General features: G+C 43.9%; 1 protein-coding gene across 2 annotated transcripts in view; it reads left to right on the top strand.

The window, feature by feature from the left end:
• GOSR2 (golgi SNAP receptor complex member 2) overlaps nt 1–17,330 on the top strand; it is a 31,653-nt gene extending 14,323 nt beyond the window's left edge. Inside the window, exons 3-6 of one of the 2 annotated variants that reach the window (XM_030220984.1) lie at nt 2,986–3,094; nt 6,853–6,985; nt 8,256–8,396; nt 15,089–17,330. In XM_030220984.1, the coding sequence (XP_030076844.1) occupies nt 2,986–3,094; nt 6,853–6,985; nt 8,256–8,396; nt 15,089–15,250 (545 nt within the window). In that variant the 3' untranslated portion in view covers nt 15,251–17,330. The remainder of the gene's footprint in view (nt 1–2,985; nt 3,095–6,852; nt 6,986–8,255; nt 8,397–15,088) is intronic. The other variant, XM_030220985.1, reaches the window with a different exon arrangement.
• Nucleotides 17,331–18,894: the final 1,564 nt, after the last annotated feature.

Raw genomic sequence — 18,894 nt, 5'->3', positions numbered from 1 at the left:
CCCACCCCCTAAAACAAATCCTACAGTTGTCTCATTCCCCCAGAACCATCTTGTCCCCAAAAACCTAACCCTGCAACTCTTTCACCTCCCTGCAAACTGCCCATCCACAAAAACTACCCCTGTAATTCTCCCACCGTACTACCCGCACTGCCCCCAAAACTGCTCTACAAACTGTCCCACTCCCAAATCTGTCCAGCTGTCCCACCACCCTGCAGCCTTCTCCCAAAGCCAACAGCTACCTCCCTCAAATGCCCCATCATTCCACAAACTGCTCTTGCTCACAAAAATTATTCCCCACAACTGCAGCACCACCCTGCAAACTCTCCCCCCGACAGAACGCAGAGTTTACTGCTTTTTAATTTTAGATATATGTTTTATTTCTTCTGGCACAGGATTTCTACTGTGAAGGTTACTGAGCAAATATTACAGCGTATTGGTTGCTATATTTATTTATTTATTTATTTATTTGTAGCATTTGTATCCCACATTTTTCCACCAATTTGCAGGCTCAATATGGCTTACATTTGCCGTAATGGCGGTTGCCATTTCCGGTTAACATGATTACAGATGGTATTGCGTTATTGTGCATACATTCATGGTAACATGCATGGAACATAATATATATGGAACAGATCATGGTGTATACCATGTGCGTACATACATGGTAAAGAAGAATACATTATGGTATCGCAAGAAGGTTCCTGAGTAATAAATTGGGTTGTAACATACATTAGGTCATCAGCTATAGAGAGACCCTATTCGACATAAGGTTTAAAGTGGTAGTGCTTGATCATTAAAAGCAAAGAGGTTAAGCAGTCAGGCGGTAAAAGTTCGGTTTTGTATAGATCGTATATAATGGTATTGTTTATATATACTGCCAACTAATATCTGTTGCCATGGATTGGGCCACATTAAAACATTTTCAAATTAGGCATATACCTAGGGTCCAAGTATTTCTGGGGACTAAGTTAGGAATGACAACTGGATTCTCAAATAACTCAGTGATAGGGCGGATTCACTTAAATACTTTATCCGCCTGAACACTGATCTCAAAAAATGTCAAGGTTCCTACTATATTTTATTTAAAATTCCCATTTTGTTATATATTTATCCAACAATATTATAATTTAAAATGTATAATATGTGCTCAGAACCAGGTTCCTTATATAGAAGGGGCGACCAACCATCCCATCTTAGCACATAAGAGTCTTCTCATACTAAAGTCTAGAGAAATGTTCATCAATGTTCTCGCATCAAGCAGTCTTGACTCATTCAATATTTATTTATTGCATTTGTATCCCACCTTTTCCCACCTATTTGTAGGCTCAAAGTGGCTTACAGAGTGTGGTTATGACATAATCATTTTGTATTAACAGGTACATTTCTTATAGTTTGAATGTTGTTAAGAGAAGATAAGCATAGTCGTTTCCTGATGACGAGTACAATTATTGCTGTTTAAAGATTGGGTAATAGAGGATAGACAGGGAAGTGTTAGGTCAGTTAGAGGTGAGCTGTGGTAATTGTGTGAGCTGTTGAAGTGGTTTGTAGGCTATGTATTTTCCTTGTATGCCTTTTGGAAGAGATGAGTTTTCAGAGATTTGCAGAAGTTAATTACTTCGTCAATAGCTTTCAGGTCTGTAGGAAGATCATTCCACAGCTGCGTGCTCAATAGAGATGTAAACTTATTTATCTTTTGTAACTTGATCTTGAGAATGATGAGGCTCCTCTCTGTTCGGCCGTCCACTTCCTCCCAACATATAAGTGAACCACAAATTCTTACATAAATTTCAGGTGTAATTTTTTTCAGGATTCAACAGATCTTTGCATTATTGTTCAGAAGGATTGGTAATATTTCAGAATTTAAAAACTGTACCTGCATTTCCCTAGTCCTCTCCCCCTCCCCCCATCTAAGTTAACCTCCCTATTTCCATGGTAGCTAGTTCACAGAAACTAGGGGTGGGATCTAGCCAATGGGAAGAAGGTAGGGGGTGAACTGGGGAAATATTTTTTGTACAGTACAAGTTGTTTCTGCATGTTGTTGGGGTGGAAGAAAAACAAAAGCCGTCACCACCACAACAACAAAAATGCCCAGTGCTTTTCTACGAGAGAAGCTGATCCAAGAGTTGCAGCATACAAACTCTCAATCAGTGTAATGTAGTGATAAAGGAATTGCACTTTTCAAGCATCTTTCCCCTGTCATCTCCTCTCACATTCCTAGATACACAGACAGAAATACAAACACATATGCACAGATGCCCATGCATGTACACGTGTACACACACACACACACATACAAACACGCATGCACTGACTCACACACACATGCTCCTACATATAAACAGATAATTAAGCTGGATCTCAATATGGTAATTATATCATAAGCTCGAAAAGTGACCCAAACCACATAAGCTTGTTATTTTTGATTGCATACATATAAACATGCACAGACATACCAGCCCAGACGAGCTAAAAAACAGAGGTGCAGACATGTAAACATACAGGACAGAGAGAGATACAAACAGGTGGGTGTACGCATGCAAACATATGTGTACACAGAGGAATCGGAAAGAATTCCATGAGCCATCCTCTGTGTGCTTTTTCCACTTATTTTATTCTACTGGATATCTTATGATTGTAAAACAGTCTCCTTCATTCTTTGGGGACTGAGCACAGTGAAGGGAATTTGAGAAGCTGTGGTATTTGTGGAGTGTGAGAGATGAGATCTCAAGGCCAGTTTGTTCAATTTCAGGTGTAATTTCAGCTTTTTCCAACTGTGTAGGAGAGAGAAACCCAGTTTATGCCAGTCTGTCTCATGCGTAATACTTGTGAATATCCTGAAAACTGGGCTGACTTGAAAGTCAGCAGAATAGGTTTGAGAAGCATTGATGGAGGATCTGTATTTATTTTAAGGGTTTATACAAGCTGTTTGCAGCTTTTCAGCTCTTTCTAACTCTGCATTAATCAGCTGTCTGTAATCTCACCCAGTGGTAGAAAATGAGGTTCAAGCCCGAATCGACCAGATCTTCAGTAACCTGGAACGCCTGGAAATCCTCTCCAGCAAGGAGCCTCCCTCTAAACGACAGAATGCAAAACTGTGAGTGTCTGCATTTTCCTCATAGATTTAGTGCCAGACCTGATACATTAACAGAATGAAATTGAAAACTCCTATTGTATAGCCGTTTGATCTGTTCCAGAGCTACTATCAGTTTAATTTTGCACACCTTTCTTTTACCTATTCAAGTGTGGCTAATTGGGGTCATGGTAAATTGGTGGAAAACAGGAAAAAGGGACTTTACAGTATAGTTTATTCTGGTCTTCATGGTTAGTTATCTTTTCTCCAGGTCGACTCAGTTTGCAGTTCTTTCCTGATCTTACAGGTTCCTATCCACTGATAATATTATCAGTCTATGATCTCTTCAGTTCCTTACTGAAAGCCCAAATGCAACAAGAAAAGACCCTAATCCCTAGTGGCTTTATGCCAAGTTACAGGTTAACTGTTGGGCTCTTTCCAGGCTAATTAAGACCGAGTTCCTATGATATGAGTCCCTGGGCATATTTAGATAAAAGGAAAATAATTAATCTATAAAGAGGAAACTGAAAGGCAGTAAGGTTGGCTCTCACCCAGCTAATAGACTTTCTTCACACCGCTTTGAAAGCTATCAAGGAATTTTACATTTTCCATTTGTCCTGTGACAAAGGCAGAAAAATGTGAGAGCTTGGGTCAAGCCTGGGGGCTCAGTGACTGGCGCCCAGCATTTCCAGTAGGAGTTCTGGATTCTGGGAATTGCTTAGGAGGTATTACTCCCAGTCCATGGGGGTGGGGAAGACAGCCAGTGACTGCTGTGGCAGCAAGAGACAGCAGCACAGGGCCAGAAGGAAAGAAAGAGAAAGCAAACAAGTCTGTCTTGATTCTAATCCCAGCCTAGTCAGCCTGAACTTTCATTCTTGCAATGTAGGTAAATAACATTCCTGTCCCAAGTGGAATGGGGTCTTGCATTGTAGAGCAGTGCATGAGAGCATAATTGTAATCAGTGGAAGGAAGTGGGAATGTTTCTGTTTGTTCTTTCTGTTTCTCTACATGCAAACCAGTGGTTCGAATTGAATGGGTCTTGGTGAAATGGTAACAGTATTCCCAATAGAGAATAGGCAGCATGAATGCACTGTTTCCATGCATCAGACAGAGTGTGATACTGTCTCTCTCTGTCCTGTTTTCATGCTAGACATAAGCAGACAACTTTTTCTTTCACATTTCCTTCTGTTCTCCCCACATTCCCATACTCACAAATGTACAGAGGGAGAGTCCATTTTCAAAGCAAAGACTGATTGACATTCACTGCCTGCTTTAAAATGACTGTTGTGTAGTTTTTTGTAACATTGCAGGGCTATTTTTAATATATATATATATATATACAGTGGGGGAAATAAGTATTTGATCCCTTGCTGATTTTGTAAGTTTGCCCACTGACAAAGACATGAGCAGCCCATAATTGAAGGGTAGGTTATTGGTAACAGTGAGAGATAGCACATCACAAATTAAATCCGGAAAATCACATTGTGGAAAGTATATGAATTTATTTGCATTCTGCAGAGGGAAATAAGTATTTGATCCCCCACCAACCAGTAAGAGATCTGGCCCCTACAGACCAGGTAGATGCTCCAAATCAACTCGTTACCTGCATGACAGACAGCTGTCGGCAATGGTCACCTGTATGAAAGACACCTGTCCACAGACTCAGTGAATCAGTCAGACTCTAACCTCTACAAAATGGCCAAGAGCAAGGAGCTGTCTAAGGATGTCAGGGACAAGATCATACACCTGCACAAGGCTGGAATGGGCTACAAAACCATCAGTAAGACGCTGGGCGAGAAGGAGACAACTGTTGGTGCCATAGTAAGAAAATGGAAGAAGTACAAAATGACTGTCAATCGACAAAGATCTGGGGCTCCACGCAAAATCTCACCTCGTGGGGTATCCTTGATCATGAGGAAGGTTAGAAATCAGCCTACAACTACAAGGGGGGAACTTGTCAATGATCTCAAGGCAGCTGGGACCACTGTCACCACGAAAACCATTGGTAACACATTACGACATAACGGATTGCAATCCTGCAGTGCCCGCAAGGTCCCCCTGCTCCGGAAGGCACATGTGACGGCCCGTCTGAAGTTTGCCAGTGAACACCTGGATGATGCCGAGAGTGATTGGGAGAAGGTGCTGTGGTCAGATGAGACAAAAATTGAGCTCTTTGGCATGAACTCAACTCGCCGTGTTTGGAGGAAGAGAAATGCTGCCTATGACCCAAAGAACACCGTCCCCACTGTCAAGCATGGAGGTGGAAATGTTATGTTTTGGGGGTGTTTCTCTGCTAAGGGCACAGGACTACTTCACCGCATCAATGGGAGAATGGATGGGGCCATGTACCATACAATTCTGAGTGACAACCTCCTTCCCTCCGCCAGGGCCTTAAAAATGGGTCGTGGCTGGGTCTTCCAGCACGACAATGACCCAAAACATACAGCCAAGGCAACAAAGGAGTGGCTCAGGAAGAAGCACATTAGGGTCATGGAGTGGCCTAGCCAGTCACCAGACCTTAATCCCATTGAAAACTTATGGAGGGAGCTGAAGCTGCGAGTTGCCAAGCGACAGCCCAGAACTCTTAATGATTTAGAGATGATCTGCAAAGAGGAGTGGACCAAAATTCCTCCTGACATGTGTGCAAACCTCATCATCAACTACAGAAGACGTCTGACCGCTGTGCTTGCCAACAAGGGTTTTGCCACCAAGTATTAGGTCTTGTTTGCCAGAGGGATTAAATACTTATTTCCCTCTGCAGAATGCAAATAAATTCATATACTTTCCACAATGTGATTTTCCGGATTTAATTTGTGATGTGCTATCTCTCACTGTTACCAATAACCTACCCTTCAATTATGGGCTGCTCATGTCTTTGTCAGTGGGCAAACTTACAAAATCAGCAAGGGATCAAATACTTATTTCCCCCACTGTATATATATATATATATATATATATCTTTGATCCCTTTCTTGATTGAAATTTGAATGCAAGATTTTATCTCCTGTTGTACACAAGGTTCTTAATGAAATTCTGATCTCACAGTAAGCGATTGATCCCTAGCCATAACATTTTTCTAATAAAAGTACTTTTTAAGATGCTCTGCAAATCACTTCTGATACTGCCCTCAGGCTGACGGGGAAGTTTGCGGTGAGCCAAAGGTCATTAAGAGTTCAGTGAGTGCTGAAGTTAACTCCACAGTAGTCAGATTTAGCAGGCACTGCCAACAAATGACTTCAGTCCTCCCTGCAGGTCTTGGTGTTTTCCCCACAAGGTGGCTGTGACTTTATAAGCAGACAGTGACCAAATCCCTGTGCCTCTCTCTGTGTCCCCTAAAAAGGACAAAAAGTGTTACCTTAACCCTGATCACTTGACCAAAGAGAAGTTTACTATCCCAAATCTAGGCTCAGCCAGACTGGGGAACAGTAATGCTGCTCTATATCTCTTTTTAGTCACAGCTGAAAACTTTTCCCTTGGATCGCAGTACATGCCTGGTCCATGTCTCTTCCCCTCCTTGTGAAACATTTACCAACGTTTTACAACTCTGGGCAAGTATTTAACTCCTGTCACTTGCTCTGGGTTTTGGTACTCTGCAAGTGAAAGTGGGTTTTTCTCCTAGCCAGAGATTGGAGAGACCTTTCGGAAACTAGATATATGCAGGATTTAACTGGGTTGTGACGTTTGCTGGGCTTTCTGGGTCCTCCCGTGTTTTACGCTATCTCATTCCACCTTTTGTTCTCCCGCTCTCTGGCTTCACACACATTTTGACCGGGTCTGTGTAGCCGAGTTGACCAGTTGAAATATGACGTACAGCATCTTCAGACAGCTCTGAGGAATTTCCAGCATCGGCGCTACAACCGGGAGCAGCAGGAGAGAGAAAGAGAGGAACTATTGACGCGCACGTATACCACTAATGTAAGCATTCTCTATGCCTGCTTGGAAAAACGAGAGGAGAGCTGTTTTTCCACAGGGTTTTTTTTTACATGTTTACCACCAGCTTGTGTGTGTGTTTTTAAAATTATGTGAATATTCATTTCATACTTAAGTCATGAGAGATGTTACTTAAATGTCTTGGACAGCTGCTGTCAGCTGTGTGGCCTACTCACTGCTTCCAAGAAGGCACAGTTGATCAGAGAGACTTTACACAGTACCTGTTAATTTCAGGAACAAATCCACATTGATCCTCTTAAAACTGCCCTGTGTTGACTTCCAATTGAGCCTTAATTCTTTCAGTGGTCGCGTTCAGAATTCTGTGGTGTTTTAGACTGTGACAGGGCTGCTGCTGTGCTGTACAGTAATGTAGCAGCTTATTTGGCCCATGGAAGGGAGCTGCCAGCCATTTGAGATCAGAGTTCCATGTATAAACCCTAACTTTTTGAATGCAAGTTGTATTTATTTCTATTTTACAACATTGCATGTGGCTTTTTGATTTAAGGTAAATAGTTTGTAGTGGGGACATAACTTAGGAGGATCAGAGTCTCATTTCCAGGACTGAATGACTTAGTGTGTAGTACAAGAATACAGAACCTATTACTTCTAGAACTGGAGGGCTCAGGCCAGGGATAGGCGCAAAGCTACACAACCTCTTACCTCTAGGACTAGAATGCTCTGGATAGGTGCAGGGAAGCAGATTCTGTCACCTCTAGGACTGGAGGGCTCAGGGGATAGGTGAAGGGATACAGAGCCGGTCACCTCTAGGACTGGAGGACTCGGGATGGTTACAAGGATATGGAACCAGCTTCCTTTAGTACTAGAGGGCTACAAGGGTAGGCACAGGGATAAAACCCCCTCATTTCCATGACTGGATGACTTGTGGGATGGGCACAGAGATATGGAGCCCGTCACCTTTATGTGACTTTTCATTTGCTAGTGACTGAATCTTCCAGTCTTTCATTGACCAATAATAATTTCTTTTTAGTGCTGCTCCCATAGCTCCTCCCACTTGGCATTCTGATTGTTGAACTGAACAGAGAGGCCACTTGCTCTCCTGAGGTGGCGACCTCTCCTGGTGTACGGCAGAGGCTTGTCCTGCTGCTGCCCACAGTGTACCCACTCTGAAGATAAGGTTCGGAAGTTGGCTTCCAGGGGCTGCCTCTCTTTGATTCTATCTTCCCTCGCTAACTTCACTAGCTGATAAACCAGTCTGACAGAGTGGGATAATGAAGACACTACATTTCTCAAACAGGATTCTGATACCACCATCCCAATTGATGAGACACTGCAGTTTAACACCTCTTTGCACAACGCCCACCGAGGTATGGATGAGCTGCTGGGCAGCGGAAGCAGCATTCTGGACGGGCTGAGGGACCAGAGGAGGACACTGAAGGTGGGGCATAGGAACAAGTGCTGCATTGTCTTGTGTGCTGGGGGAAGAAGGGGTAGGAGAGGATATTTACTGAAGCGGGGAAGGTACAAGCCACGTTTACCTGAAGATTGAAAACCCTGGGGCTCTTAAACTTAATTTTGTCCTCCAGGAGTTATCACGGCTTGACTCTGGGTGTTGGGAAGTAGCTAGTAGAAGTCAGTTAAAACTTGCTTTGAGCGGTCATGCTTTATCTTCATCCCTTATTGTTGAATCTGCTTCATCTTAATGTTCCACTGTTGGATGAATCGGTTCCCTCTTATGCCGAATCCTAGGAAATATTTCCTGGGTTGGGTGGGGAGGAACAACAGTGTTTCATGAGGATAGCTGGAATAGAGGGCTGAGTGCCTAAAATATGTGCTAAATTCCATTTTATTTTATTTATCAAACTTAGACTACTTGTCCCTAAGGTGGTTGCAAAGTGGTTTATAGCATAAAATTCATAAAACTCAGTAAAACAAAACAACATAACATTACAGCAAAATAGATTAAAATATAGAATCAATCATACATGAATTTAAACAGGACTTACAGTGTTTCCAAAATACAGTAAGAGCAAATTATCCATCATGTAAATCTCCAGCACAAAATTATTGCAGAGAGCAAGGCATACTGCTTGGTTGTTACCAGTCTAATACCATCTGGGATTCTGAGTAAATATTGCTGGGAAGAGTGCAAAGTTCTCTTGGGAACATAATGTTGAACTGTGGCCAAAAGGTGAATGAGTCTCGCGCCATGCAGCAGTTTATGAATCAGTGTTAAAAGTTTAAATTCAGTTCTCTGCTGAATGGGGAACCTTTACTGCTCACTGATTATGATTGTACAGTTTAGTATTATTTACCAGTGCCCTGCCTGAAATGTTGTGGTTACATCACTTTCTCTCCCTGTTACGCACAGTAAGCCTATCTGTGGGGTTGTAGTTTTAGTGTCCTGGTTCTAAGGTCACCGCTGTAACTGTAAGGTCCCTTCTGCACTGCTAATGCCCTCAGTGGAGGAGTAGCCTAGAGGTTAGTGCAGCGGATTTTGATCCTGGGGAACTGGGTTCGATTCCCACTGTAGTATCTGTATGTACTGTGTAAACTGCTTTGAATGTAGTTGCAAAAAAAAAAACACAGGCGGTATATCAAGTCCCATTCCCTTATTTTGTTTTTATTTTGGGTGGAAGCAGGTCTTTGAGGACTAACAAAGGTGTTTCCAATGATAAATATTAGTTTCTTAACAAGCTGAGTCAAAATTGTTTTTTTTTTCTCTATGACAGTTAAGAACATAATATAAGGCCTCCCTCCCCAACAAAAAATGTACAAAGTTACGTGATAAGAACGTGCATCAGTTCATTCATTTCATCTAAGATTCAGGAAAGGATAGACATTAGAGACATTTACCGTCCAGTGGTGCTCAGCGATTTTTAACCACTTATTGCCACAGGCAGAATTAGTCCCAGATATTCGATGTCTGGCCATGTTCAGGCACCAGCATTGAATATCCAGGGTTGATTCTTCAGGTGCTAGCTTCTGGAGCTTATGCAAGTCCCAGCCAGTATTCATCCTGGACCCTCGTAAGACCCCAGCTGAATATCGTCCGGGACCTGCATAAGAGTTGCAGGTGTCCTCTGCTTCCCTGATTCACTCCCCTCAAAGCATAGAAGCAGCTCCCCCTTCCGATCGTCCTCCCAACCCCCTCAGAAGCACAGCCCCCTTCTGATCCCCCTCCCACCCCGAGGGTAAGAAGGGTCGATTCAGTCCTCCCCTGTAGGCCCCCCTTGTGTTGGAGTTGCGGCAGACATTTTAAAGAGTGGATATCACTCCTGCCCTTCAGACCCCACTGAACCACCAGTACATATCAAGGTAGGCGCAAGGACCTCTTTGACCCTTCTTCCCAGGGAAGGGGGGGGGGGGTCAGAAGGGGGAGGCGTTGCTTCTGAGAGGCTCTGAGGGGACTGTGCTTCCGAGGGGGTTGGGGAGATCAGAAAGGGGGTCTGTGCTGCAGAGAAGTTTGGGAGGGGGGTTGGAAGGAGGAGACTGCTTTTCTGCTTTTGGGAGGTAGGAGGGATGGGGATGGGAACACATTTGGGCAAGACCTGGAAGTTAATCAGGCACTGGCCAGTATTCAGACCGGTGCCTGATTTAACTTCTGGTATAAAGTTACGGCAGCCTTTTTTTCTGTCCTAACTTTATACGGTTGCTCAGCCAGTTAAGAGACTGAAAATTGTCGCTGACTAGCTAAGTTTCCGGTCTACCTTAACTCTGCCCAAATATTAGCCAGTTATGGCATGGCAGTTAGAGGGGATTTTCAGCGGCACTGTCCAATTAAGTGTTGCTGAATATCTCCGGGTAGCCCCACACAAATGGTTTAAATGGCCAGCAGTCTCTCCTGGCCAATTAAATTGCTTTGAATATCAATTTCCTTAGAGTTTAAGTAACTTGCATGTAGCAGTGGTACAACAGCACTGGCTTCTAGGGAAGCTAGGGTGGCCTGCATGGAGAGACCATGTTTAAAATTCAAATTTCCACGAGCATGGGAAGGTTGGATTGCATTTTAGGTGTAAACATCCTCACCAGGCTTTGTTGACTGTATGGATTGTTACAGTTCTTGATAATAAGACATGGAAGGGGCCTGAGTGTGTTTAATTGCCCAGTCTTCCACAAAACTCAGAGCAATTTTCAACAGCCTTATAAGAGTCAAAACTGAATGTTGCAAAGCCTGAAGTGACCTACTTACAGAACGGATGGTGGCCATCACTACAGGAGAGTTTGATCATGTGTGGAACAGATATGGAAGACCATGGTAGAAAGAAAGGTAAGATGCGTAAAAGCGTGAGGCAGGGGAGTTGGTGCTGGATTGGGTATGGGAATCAGTATGCACAGGGATCCAAAGCAGGCAAATCTCAGCTTGGCAGACTGGATGGACCAATCATACCTGCCATCATTTACTGTGCTAGGGGTGTGTTTTGAATATGTGAAGGAAGCCTGTTCTTCAGCTTGGGATGGAGAATGTGTAGCTGGTTTAGTGTGGGGCAGAGAGGTTACTACAATCTGGAGCGTGAAGAATTTAGTCAGGGTGGTAGCAGTGGAGAGGAAGGGAGTGAGACTAGGAGTGCTCATGTGGGTGAAAGTCAAGGCGTTAAAACTGCATCTTTATTCATTGGGAACCGATGGCTTTACATAGGTGATCTGGCAAGCAGTCATGTAACAAAATTTTCTAAGATCTAGTGAAGACACTACTACTACTACTTAACATTTCTAGAGCGCTACTAGGGTTACGCAGCGCTGTACAGTTTAACAAAGAAGGACAGTCCATGCTCGAAGGAGCTTACAATCTAAAGGATGAAATGTCAAGTTAGGGCAGTCAAGATTTCCTGACTAGAGGTGTAGTGGTTAGGTGCCGAAGGCGACATTGAAGAGGTGGGCTTTGAGCAAGGATTTGAAGATGGGCAGGGAGGGGGCCTGGCGTATGGGCTCAGGGAGTTTATTCCAAGCATGGGGTGAGGCGAGGCAGAAAGGGCGGAGCCTGGAGTTGGCGGTGGTGGAGAAGAGTACTGAGAGGAGGGATTTGTCTTGAGAGCGGAGGTTACGGGTAGGAACGTAAGGGAAGATGTACCCAGTCACGATCAGAGGCCAAAGCTAAGGTTAATACCTAGGTGGCCAAGGGTACTGATTCAATTCCAGAAGTCTCCAGTATTTCAGAGAGAGACAGAGAGAGGTAAAGGGAATGTCTGGATTTCCAGTTGGGTGCAAAAAAAAAAAAAAAAAAAAGCAGTAGATGGCAAGGCATCGGAAGTCGGAGACCAGTGAATTTTGAGAATGTTAAACAATGGCTGGTGTAAGGTAGAGCAGATAACCTGAGCAAATTAAGACGAATCGAAAGGCCTTTTACAGAATCAGAAAAACAGATCAGAAACTAGGCAGAAGATAGGAGATGGTTGTAAGAGGGGGAAATGAATAAATGGTAAAAATGACTGAAAAGGAATGTGTGTCTGAGTATTAATAAAGTAGGTAAGTATAAATTTTGTGTATACCAGCACCCTCAACCTACCAGCACCCTCAACCTCCCAGTATCTCTGAACCTATTAACCCCTGGAAGAACACCTGCCCTATCTGCACACTAATCCCCAAATTCAACATGCCTGGGCAGGTGGAATATAGGTTATAAGTAGGGCTACTCATTTAACGCATTAATAATGTGATTAATGCGTTGAAATTTTAACTCACATTAAAACAATTAGCGCAGTTAATGGCCTCAACCTTCCTCTCCCTGCCGTGCCTACTGTCTCCCCTGGGTCTGCGTTACTCTCCTTTTTTTCTCTCCAGCCCCCCAACCCTCCAGCATTGCTCATGTATTCCTCCCCACCCCAACCATCCAGCATTGCTGGTCTGTTCCTCTCCCCCTCCTGCTCTCACTTGGTCCTGGCTCCTCCTCTGGATCTGCTTCCCTGGGTCTGCATGCAGGCAGCAGCAACAATAGCAAACAGAAAAGCAGGCATGTAGAGCATTGCCCTATGTGCATCACTGCAGGCTGTTCGGTCCTGCCCCCTCTGATGTATCTTTGTTTCAGAGGGGTGAAATTGTCAGAACCAGCAGCCTTCTATTTGCTGCTGTTGCTGCTGCCTGCATATGGGGAAACAGATGGTGGAGGGGTGATGCTGGATGGTGAGGGGGAAAAGAGAGAGAGAGAGAGAGAGAGAGGGGTATGTTGCACAGGAGGAGAAGGACTGGAAACAAAAAAGTGATCAGGGAAGTAGGAAGGAGAAGTATGTTGAGGTCTGGGAAAAAGGAAAAGATTGAGATGGGGCAATGCTAGATGGTGGAGGAAGAGAGAGAGATTGGGCAATGCTAGATGGTGGGGGAAGAGAGAGAGGGGGGCAATGCTGAATGATGGGGGAAGAGAGAGAAAGGGTGAGGCTGGATGGTGAGGAGAGAAAGGGGTGATGCTGGATGGTGGGCAGAGGGAGCGACGGGTAATGCTGGATGGTGGGCGGAGAGAGTGAGAGGTGATACTGGTTGGTGGGAGGAGCGAGAGCGAGGTGTGATGGTGGGGGGAGGGTTAGTGAGGGTTGATGGTGGGGTGAGGGAGAGAAGGGTGATGCTGGATGGTGAGGGAGAAAAGGGTGATGGTGGGAAGAGAGGGGTGATGCTGGATGGTGGGGGGAGGGAAAGAGAGGTGTGATGCTGGATGGTGGAGAAGGGAGGCAGAGAGAGAAGATCCTTGATGACCCCTCCAGAGAGACATTGAGTGGATACAATTAATCCTGCAATTAAACATTTTAATTGTGGTTAATCAATATTTTTATTTTTAATTGATGTTGGAATATATATTTTTTTATAACTAGGGCTGCACATCTGAATGGGAAGGTTTAGGTCAGTGATTCCCAAACGTGTCCTGTTGGCCTCACAATTTTCTTAAGCTATCCACAGTGAATATTCATGAGAGAAATTCACATACATTGCTGACCACTGATTACATATAATCAAGGTGACTATCTTGAAAATGCAGTTGATTTGTGGGGGTCAGTAGAGACAGGCTTGGCTACTACTGATTTGTAATTCTTGGGGGTCCTTTCTAAAGGCCAGGGAATGGTCTTTCCCTCAGCCCTCTGATTCTGTGCCATGTTGAAAATGTTCATCTCATCTCTGTGTCTATCAGTCTGCATTTTACAAATATAGCACAATGTTTTAATGCCCTGCAACTTCCCATGGGTGATGTGTGCCACCCCAGAGGCTACTCAGAGAAAGGTCCAAAGGAAAAAAGAAGCCCAGTGAATACCTCAGAGCCATGAAAAAATTGAGTTTGTTTAAAAGGCCCTTCAAATGAAACCTGTGATCATGTCCTGAATACACGTCAAGATCCAACTAAGTGTATATGAGCCCTTCAAAGCAAAAGCAGGCCATGCCCACTTTTTGCATTATTTTAGCTATACGCTGATTCATAGCCTCTACAGCCACGTGCATTCATACAGATTAAAGCCGATTCAGACATTGCTGGATCTTTTTACTGAAATGTGTGTATCACAACTTCGATGGCCAATATCTCCCACTGTAACAAATTGGACTTGACTTGCTTTTGTTCTGTGGGGTTCATATAATCTTGGGTCCCAGCATCTCAGAGTGGAAGAGTAGCCTAATGATTAGTGCAGTGGCCTGAGAACCAGGGGAACCCAGTTTGATTCCTGCTGCAGCTACCTGGGACTCTAGGCAAGTCACTTAACCCTCCATTGCCCAGGGTACAAAATAAGTACCTGCATATAATATGTAAATCGCTTCGATTGTAACCACAGAAAGGCTGTATATCTATTTCAGAAAATGTAAACTTGTCTACAAAATTCAAGGTGTGTGTCTCATATTACGATAAACAGCTATCTGGGAGTTTCAAAACTGCTGAGAATAAAAATCAATCACCAGGCACTGGGAGGAGAGCATGCTGATACGTGTATTTCAAACATGACTCTCCTCACCATTCTTTCAGTGAAAAAAAATGGGGTCTGCTGGGGAGCAGGACTCCACCTGTCTCCAGTCAAAGAATGTGGTTATGGTGCCAAACTGCGCTCAAGGGCAAGATCTCCCAGGTAGTTGCTGGCAGGCCAGGGACTTGCTTTGTTTGCAGGGGTTTGGGAAGGTGGTAGCATTTTATTTTGTTGGTGGTAAACTCTGTGTGTATTTTAGGGCACCCAGAAGAAGATATTGGACGTCGCCAACATGCTGGGCCTGTCCAACACGGTGATGAGGCTGATTGAGAAGCGTGCCTTCCAGGATAAGTGCATTATGATAGGTGGCATGCTTTTAACCTTTGTAGTCATGTATCTTGTGGTCAGGTATCTGACCTGAGGCGCATGCAGGGCCGCGACTGCTCCTTCGTCCTCATCGGACACCATGTCTGACCTGAAATGAATGGATAGATGGACTGATGAACACAAATTTCTACCCTGATTATTACTGTGAAACTGAGCTGAGATCGGATGGGGAGCTGCACAGCATTCGAAGCAAAATTCTGATGGCACTACAGGTCATATGTGGACACAGCTAGAAGAACACCCCTCGGGGGTAGTCCAGAAAGAGATTTCAGCAGTATAGGAATGATAATGCAGTCTTTTAAAGCTGAATTACCCTTTATTGCCCCACCAGCACTTCGGTTTCCTTAAGACTGTTCTCTGTTAAACACCTGGTGGTATTTGTGGTGTAGCAAACCTCCCTTATCAGAATGTTTTAATTTAAAAAAACAATTTATTGTGACTAGTTCAGTACAAACATAATCACATGATTCTGGGAGTTCCAGTTGTTTTTCTTCCTTTTTTTTTTTTTTTTTTTTTTTGTGAACGGCACATCTGTAAAATTGGATGAAAACCCACAACACAGTGCCCAACCACTACAAGTCTGTGTTCTAGCTGATCCTGGGATAATTCTTTATAGTACATGGTCTAGTTTGTATTTTCTCTCCTCTTTGTTTCAAAACTGCCAAACTGCTTGTTATTTGAAATGCTATTTATCCATAGTGTCTGTCTGTGTTTCTTCCCTTTCTTTTATATTTGGCCTTCAGCCTTTACAGATTCTTTACAGAAATTCGAGTTATGTCCAATGTCTCCAGTTTTGATGTCCTTCACATCTTGGTAGACGGCTATTCAGCTGTCAGGGTGATGCTTGTACGGGTGCCTGATGACAGACAGTACAGCAGCACATCCTTTTACTATAGCATCACTATAAATATGCAGCCTAGCAACAGAGAAGGAGGAATTTTCCACTACTTCAGGCTTTTTTCCCTTACACCCAGGAATGAAATAAGTTAAAGGGGTGTGTAATTAAAAAAAAAAAATCAATCATTGTTTCCTCTAACTGCTGCCTAAATTTAGAAAAGAATCCGTTTTTTAAATGTGCTTTCAAGCCCCTTGGTGTGTGACCAGGGTTCCATCTGCGACATGGCTGTCTATGTGCATGATTCTGAAAACAAGTCAGAATATTTTTATAACCAGCTGCAGTGTCATAAACGTATATGAAAGCAGTTTTTAGAATTTGGTGGTCCAAAGATCACAGTTTAAAGTATTAACCAGCCACAGTGTTAAATATTTAGGACTAAGTTGTGCTTTGGTAGAGGTGAAGAGCCACAGGACTTGTCTGATTTTTCTGTGTGGCCCTGGTGTGCAAGAGGAATGCCTACTCGTGCGTAGTGCTCTGTAAAGAAATGCCCATTTCACCAAGTGCTGGGAAAAGGAGAGTTTTTCCTTCTCCTGGCTGGACATTAACAGAGGTATCCCAAGTAGACAGCATTGAAAGTATTGCATTTTGCTTGCAGTTGTGTCAGAATTGCTCAGTGACTCCTTACGAGAAGACTCCAGTGTTGACAGTCTGAGACACTCCAATTGTAATTTGCCACCTTAATCTCTGGTTTGCATGTGAAGAGCAAGTGTGCACAAATGGAGCTTTGCCCCTTTTCTTCCCAGTTGTGTGCAGGGGAAATGCTAAGTGATAGTTTTTTTTTTCAGTCCTGCATAAATGGTTTATAAGGTCCCTTGCTATGGTAGGCCACAAGATAGTCCTGTACTTGAAGAAACCTTGTCAACACCCCCCCCCCCCCCCCCCCCATTTTTTTTTTATTTAAAGGATGGACCTATGTAATTTTGTGCCTTTCATTTCTCCCATACTGAATATTGATGTGACATAAACATGCTCTATAAAGATGACAGACACCCAGCAGAATTAATTGTATAAAAGGTTATTTGATGACTAAGCAGCTTGTCTTTAACTTCAACACTCTGAAGTGTAGCACACAAGTCTTTTAGTTCATCTGCCTCCTAGGACTGAAAAAGACTGTCCGAGCATTATTAATTTTGGTTGCATTGGAAAAACATCTTATTTATCAGAAAATGTTCCTAATGCTTACTTTTTATTGTTATTAAAATCTCATTTAAATGAACTGGTGTACTTTAGACATTTGATTCACTCATGCACGTTGAGTGGGTTGACGAAGAACCTTGGCAAGACTCAAATGCCATTAGGAATTTTAGGGTGGGCTTGGTAGAGAACTTCAGTTTGAGAGAAACATCTCCATGCTAGAGAGGTAGAGCTCAGAGGGAAAGGTTTGGCTGTTTTTGGCTATGAATAGCACTATTTTTTGTCCCCACTTTTCTTCCTGCAGCTTTGGGGTTCTAGCTTAATAAGAACTGGTCTCCATTGTGCTACAGTGCCATAAACCTGTATTTGTAACTATTTGGTGTGTGTGGGGGGGTCTCCTGTTTTATGCACTATCCCTCCTATCCTTAACCACTGCAGTGACAGTCCTTAGCTAGGGACCACAAACTACTGCTTCTTCCTAAGTCCTTCGAGTAGGTGTCATTGTTAAGTGATGGTTGAGACTCCTCCCTTCCACACACTGGATGCTGACATGGGAGTCAAAAGCCACTAGGCCAGTTTCAGTACCACTTTCTGCAGCACACTGTGTTCCATGGAGGTCTTGCCAGGGCTAGGCAAGGCCTTAAAATGCAGAAGCCCCAAGTAGCATAGCTAGAAATAGATGTCATCGTTCACATTACTGAATCAGGAACTTCCTTATCATCCCTCCAAACCAGTACAGACGCATGGATTTATGCTGTCCTGACAAGTATCCAGTGCAACCCCTAACCAGTCAGTAGTTCTCTGCCTTCAACAGATGATAGATGAGCATCCTGTGCAGTCTCCGTGGGGTCTGGTAGGCCTTAAAGTAGAAAATAAAAAGAGGAGAGTCTTGAGGTTGAGGGCTGGCAGTACTGCGCCATTGTCGCTTGAGGGTGCCAAACCCAGTTGTCCAGGTCTCTCCTCTAACCCGTCCCACCCCAAGGTGCCCCTTGGGCTGCTATTGCCTTGGCCTCCATTACATATCATTAGGAGGGGAGCCCTTGAGTTCCTCCAGGGAGAGGTCGTAACAACAACAAATAAGAAGCAGAAAAAATAATCTAAGAACCTTGAAGACGGTGTGATTCTGCTGCAGCAGCAGCAGCAGCCGAGGCTACTGCTTGCAGGTTGGAACAGGGGATAGGAGTTCCTGGTCTTCAGATGTGTTGATTATGCCAGTGTCAGGTGTAGAGCTACCAATGGGCAGAAAACCTTGGTGGCATGGTGTCCCTAGGAGACCACAGCAAGCACTGCATGATTTATGGCACATGTCTTACTGCTGTTCCACTGGCAGCCAGTGCTGCATATATGCTAGGGAGTTCATTGGGACAGTTTCCATGACCAGCGTGGCTCCAGCAGTTGGTACAACCAAAAAGGAAGGGCCGCAAGGGAGTGAGTCAGATGGCAGACAAAGTGTGCTGGAACTCCCAAAATGGTGAGGACCTAATTTTGGTGATAAAATCCACCATTTTGGAACCAGCGGAGCTGGAATCTGGTCAAGAAGGGCCTCCAGTGCTAAGCTAAATGAAGTTGCCTGTAGAGAAGCCCAGTAATCAAAGAGGGGACCGGATGTCAGGTGACAGGCCAGTCCTTTAGTCCAGAATTTGTGC

This window comes from Microcaecilia unicolor, chromosome 12 (genome assembly GCF_901765095.1).
Source record: "Microcaecilia unicolor chromosome 12, aMicUni1.1, whole genome shotgun sequence".
NCBI classification, from domain to species: Eukaryota; Metazoa; Chordata; class Amphibia; order Gymnophiona; family Siphonopidae; genus Microcaecilia; species Microcaecilia unicolor.
Note: the sequence above shows the minus strand (reverse complement) of the source record. Positions and strands in the feature narration are given on the sequence as shown.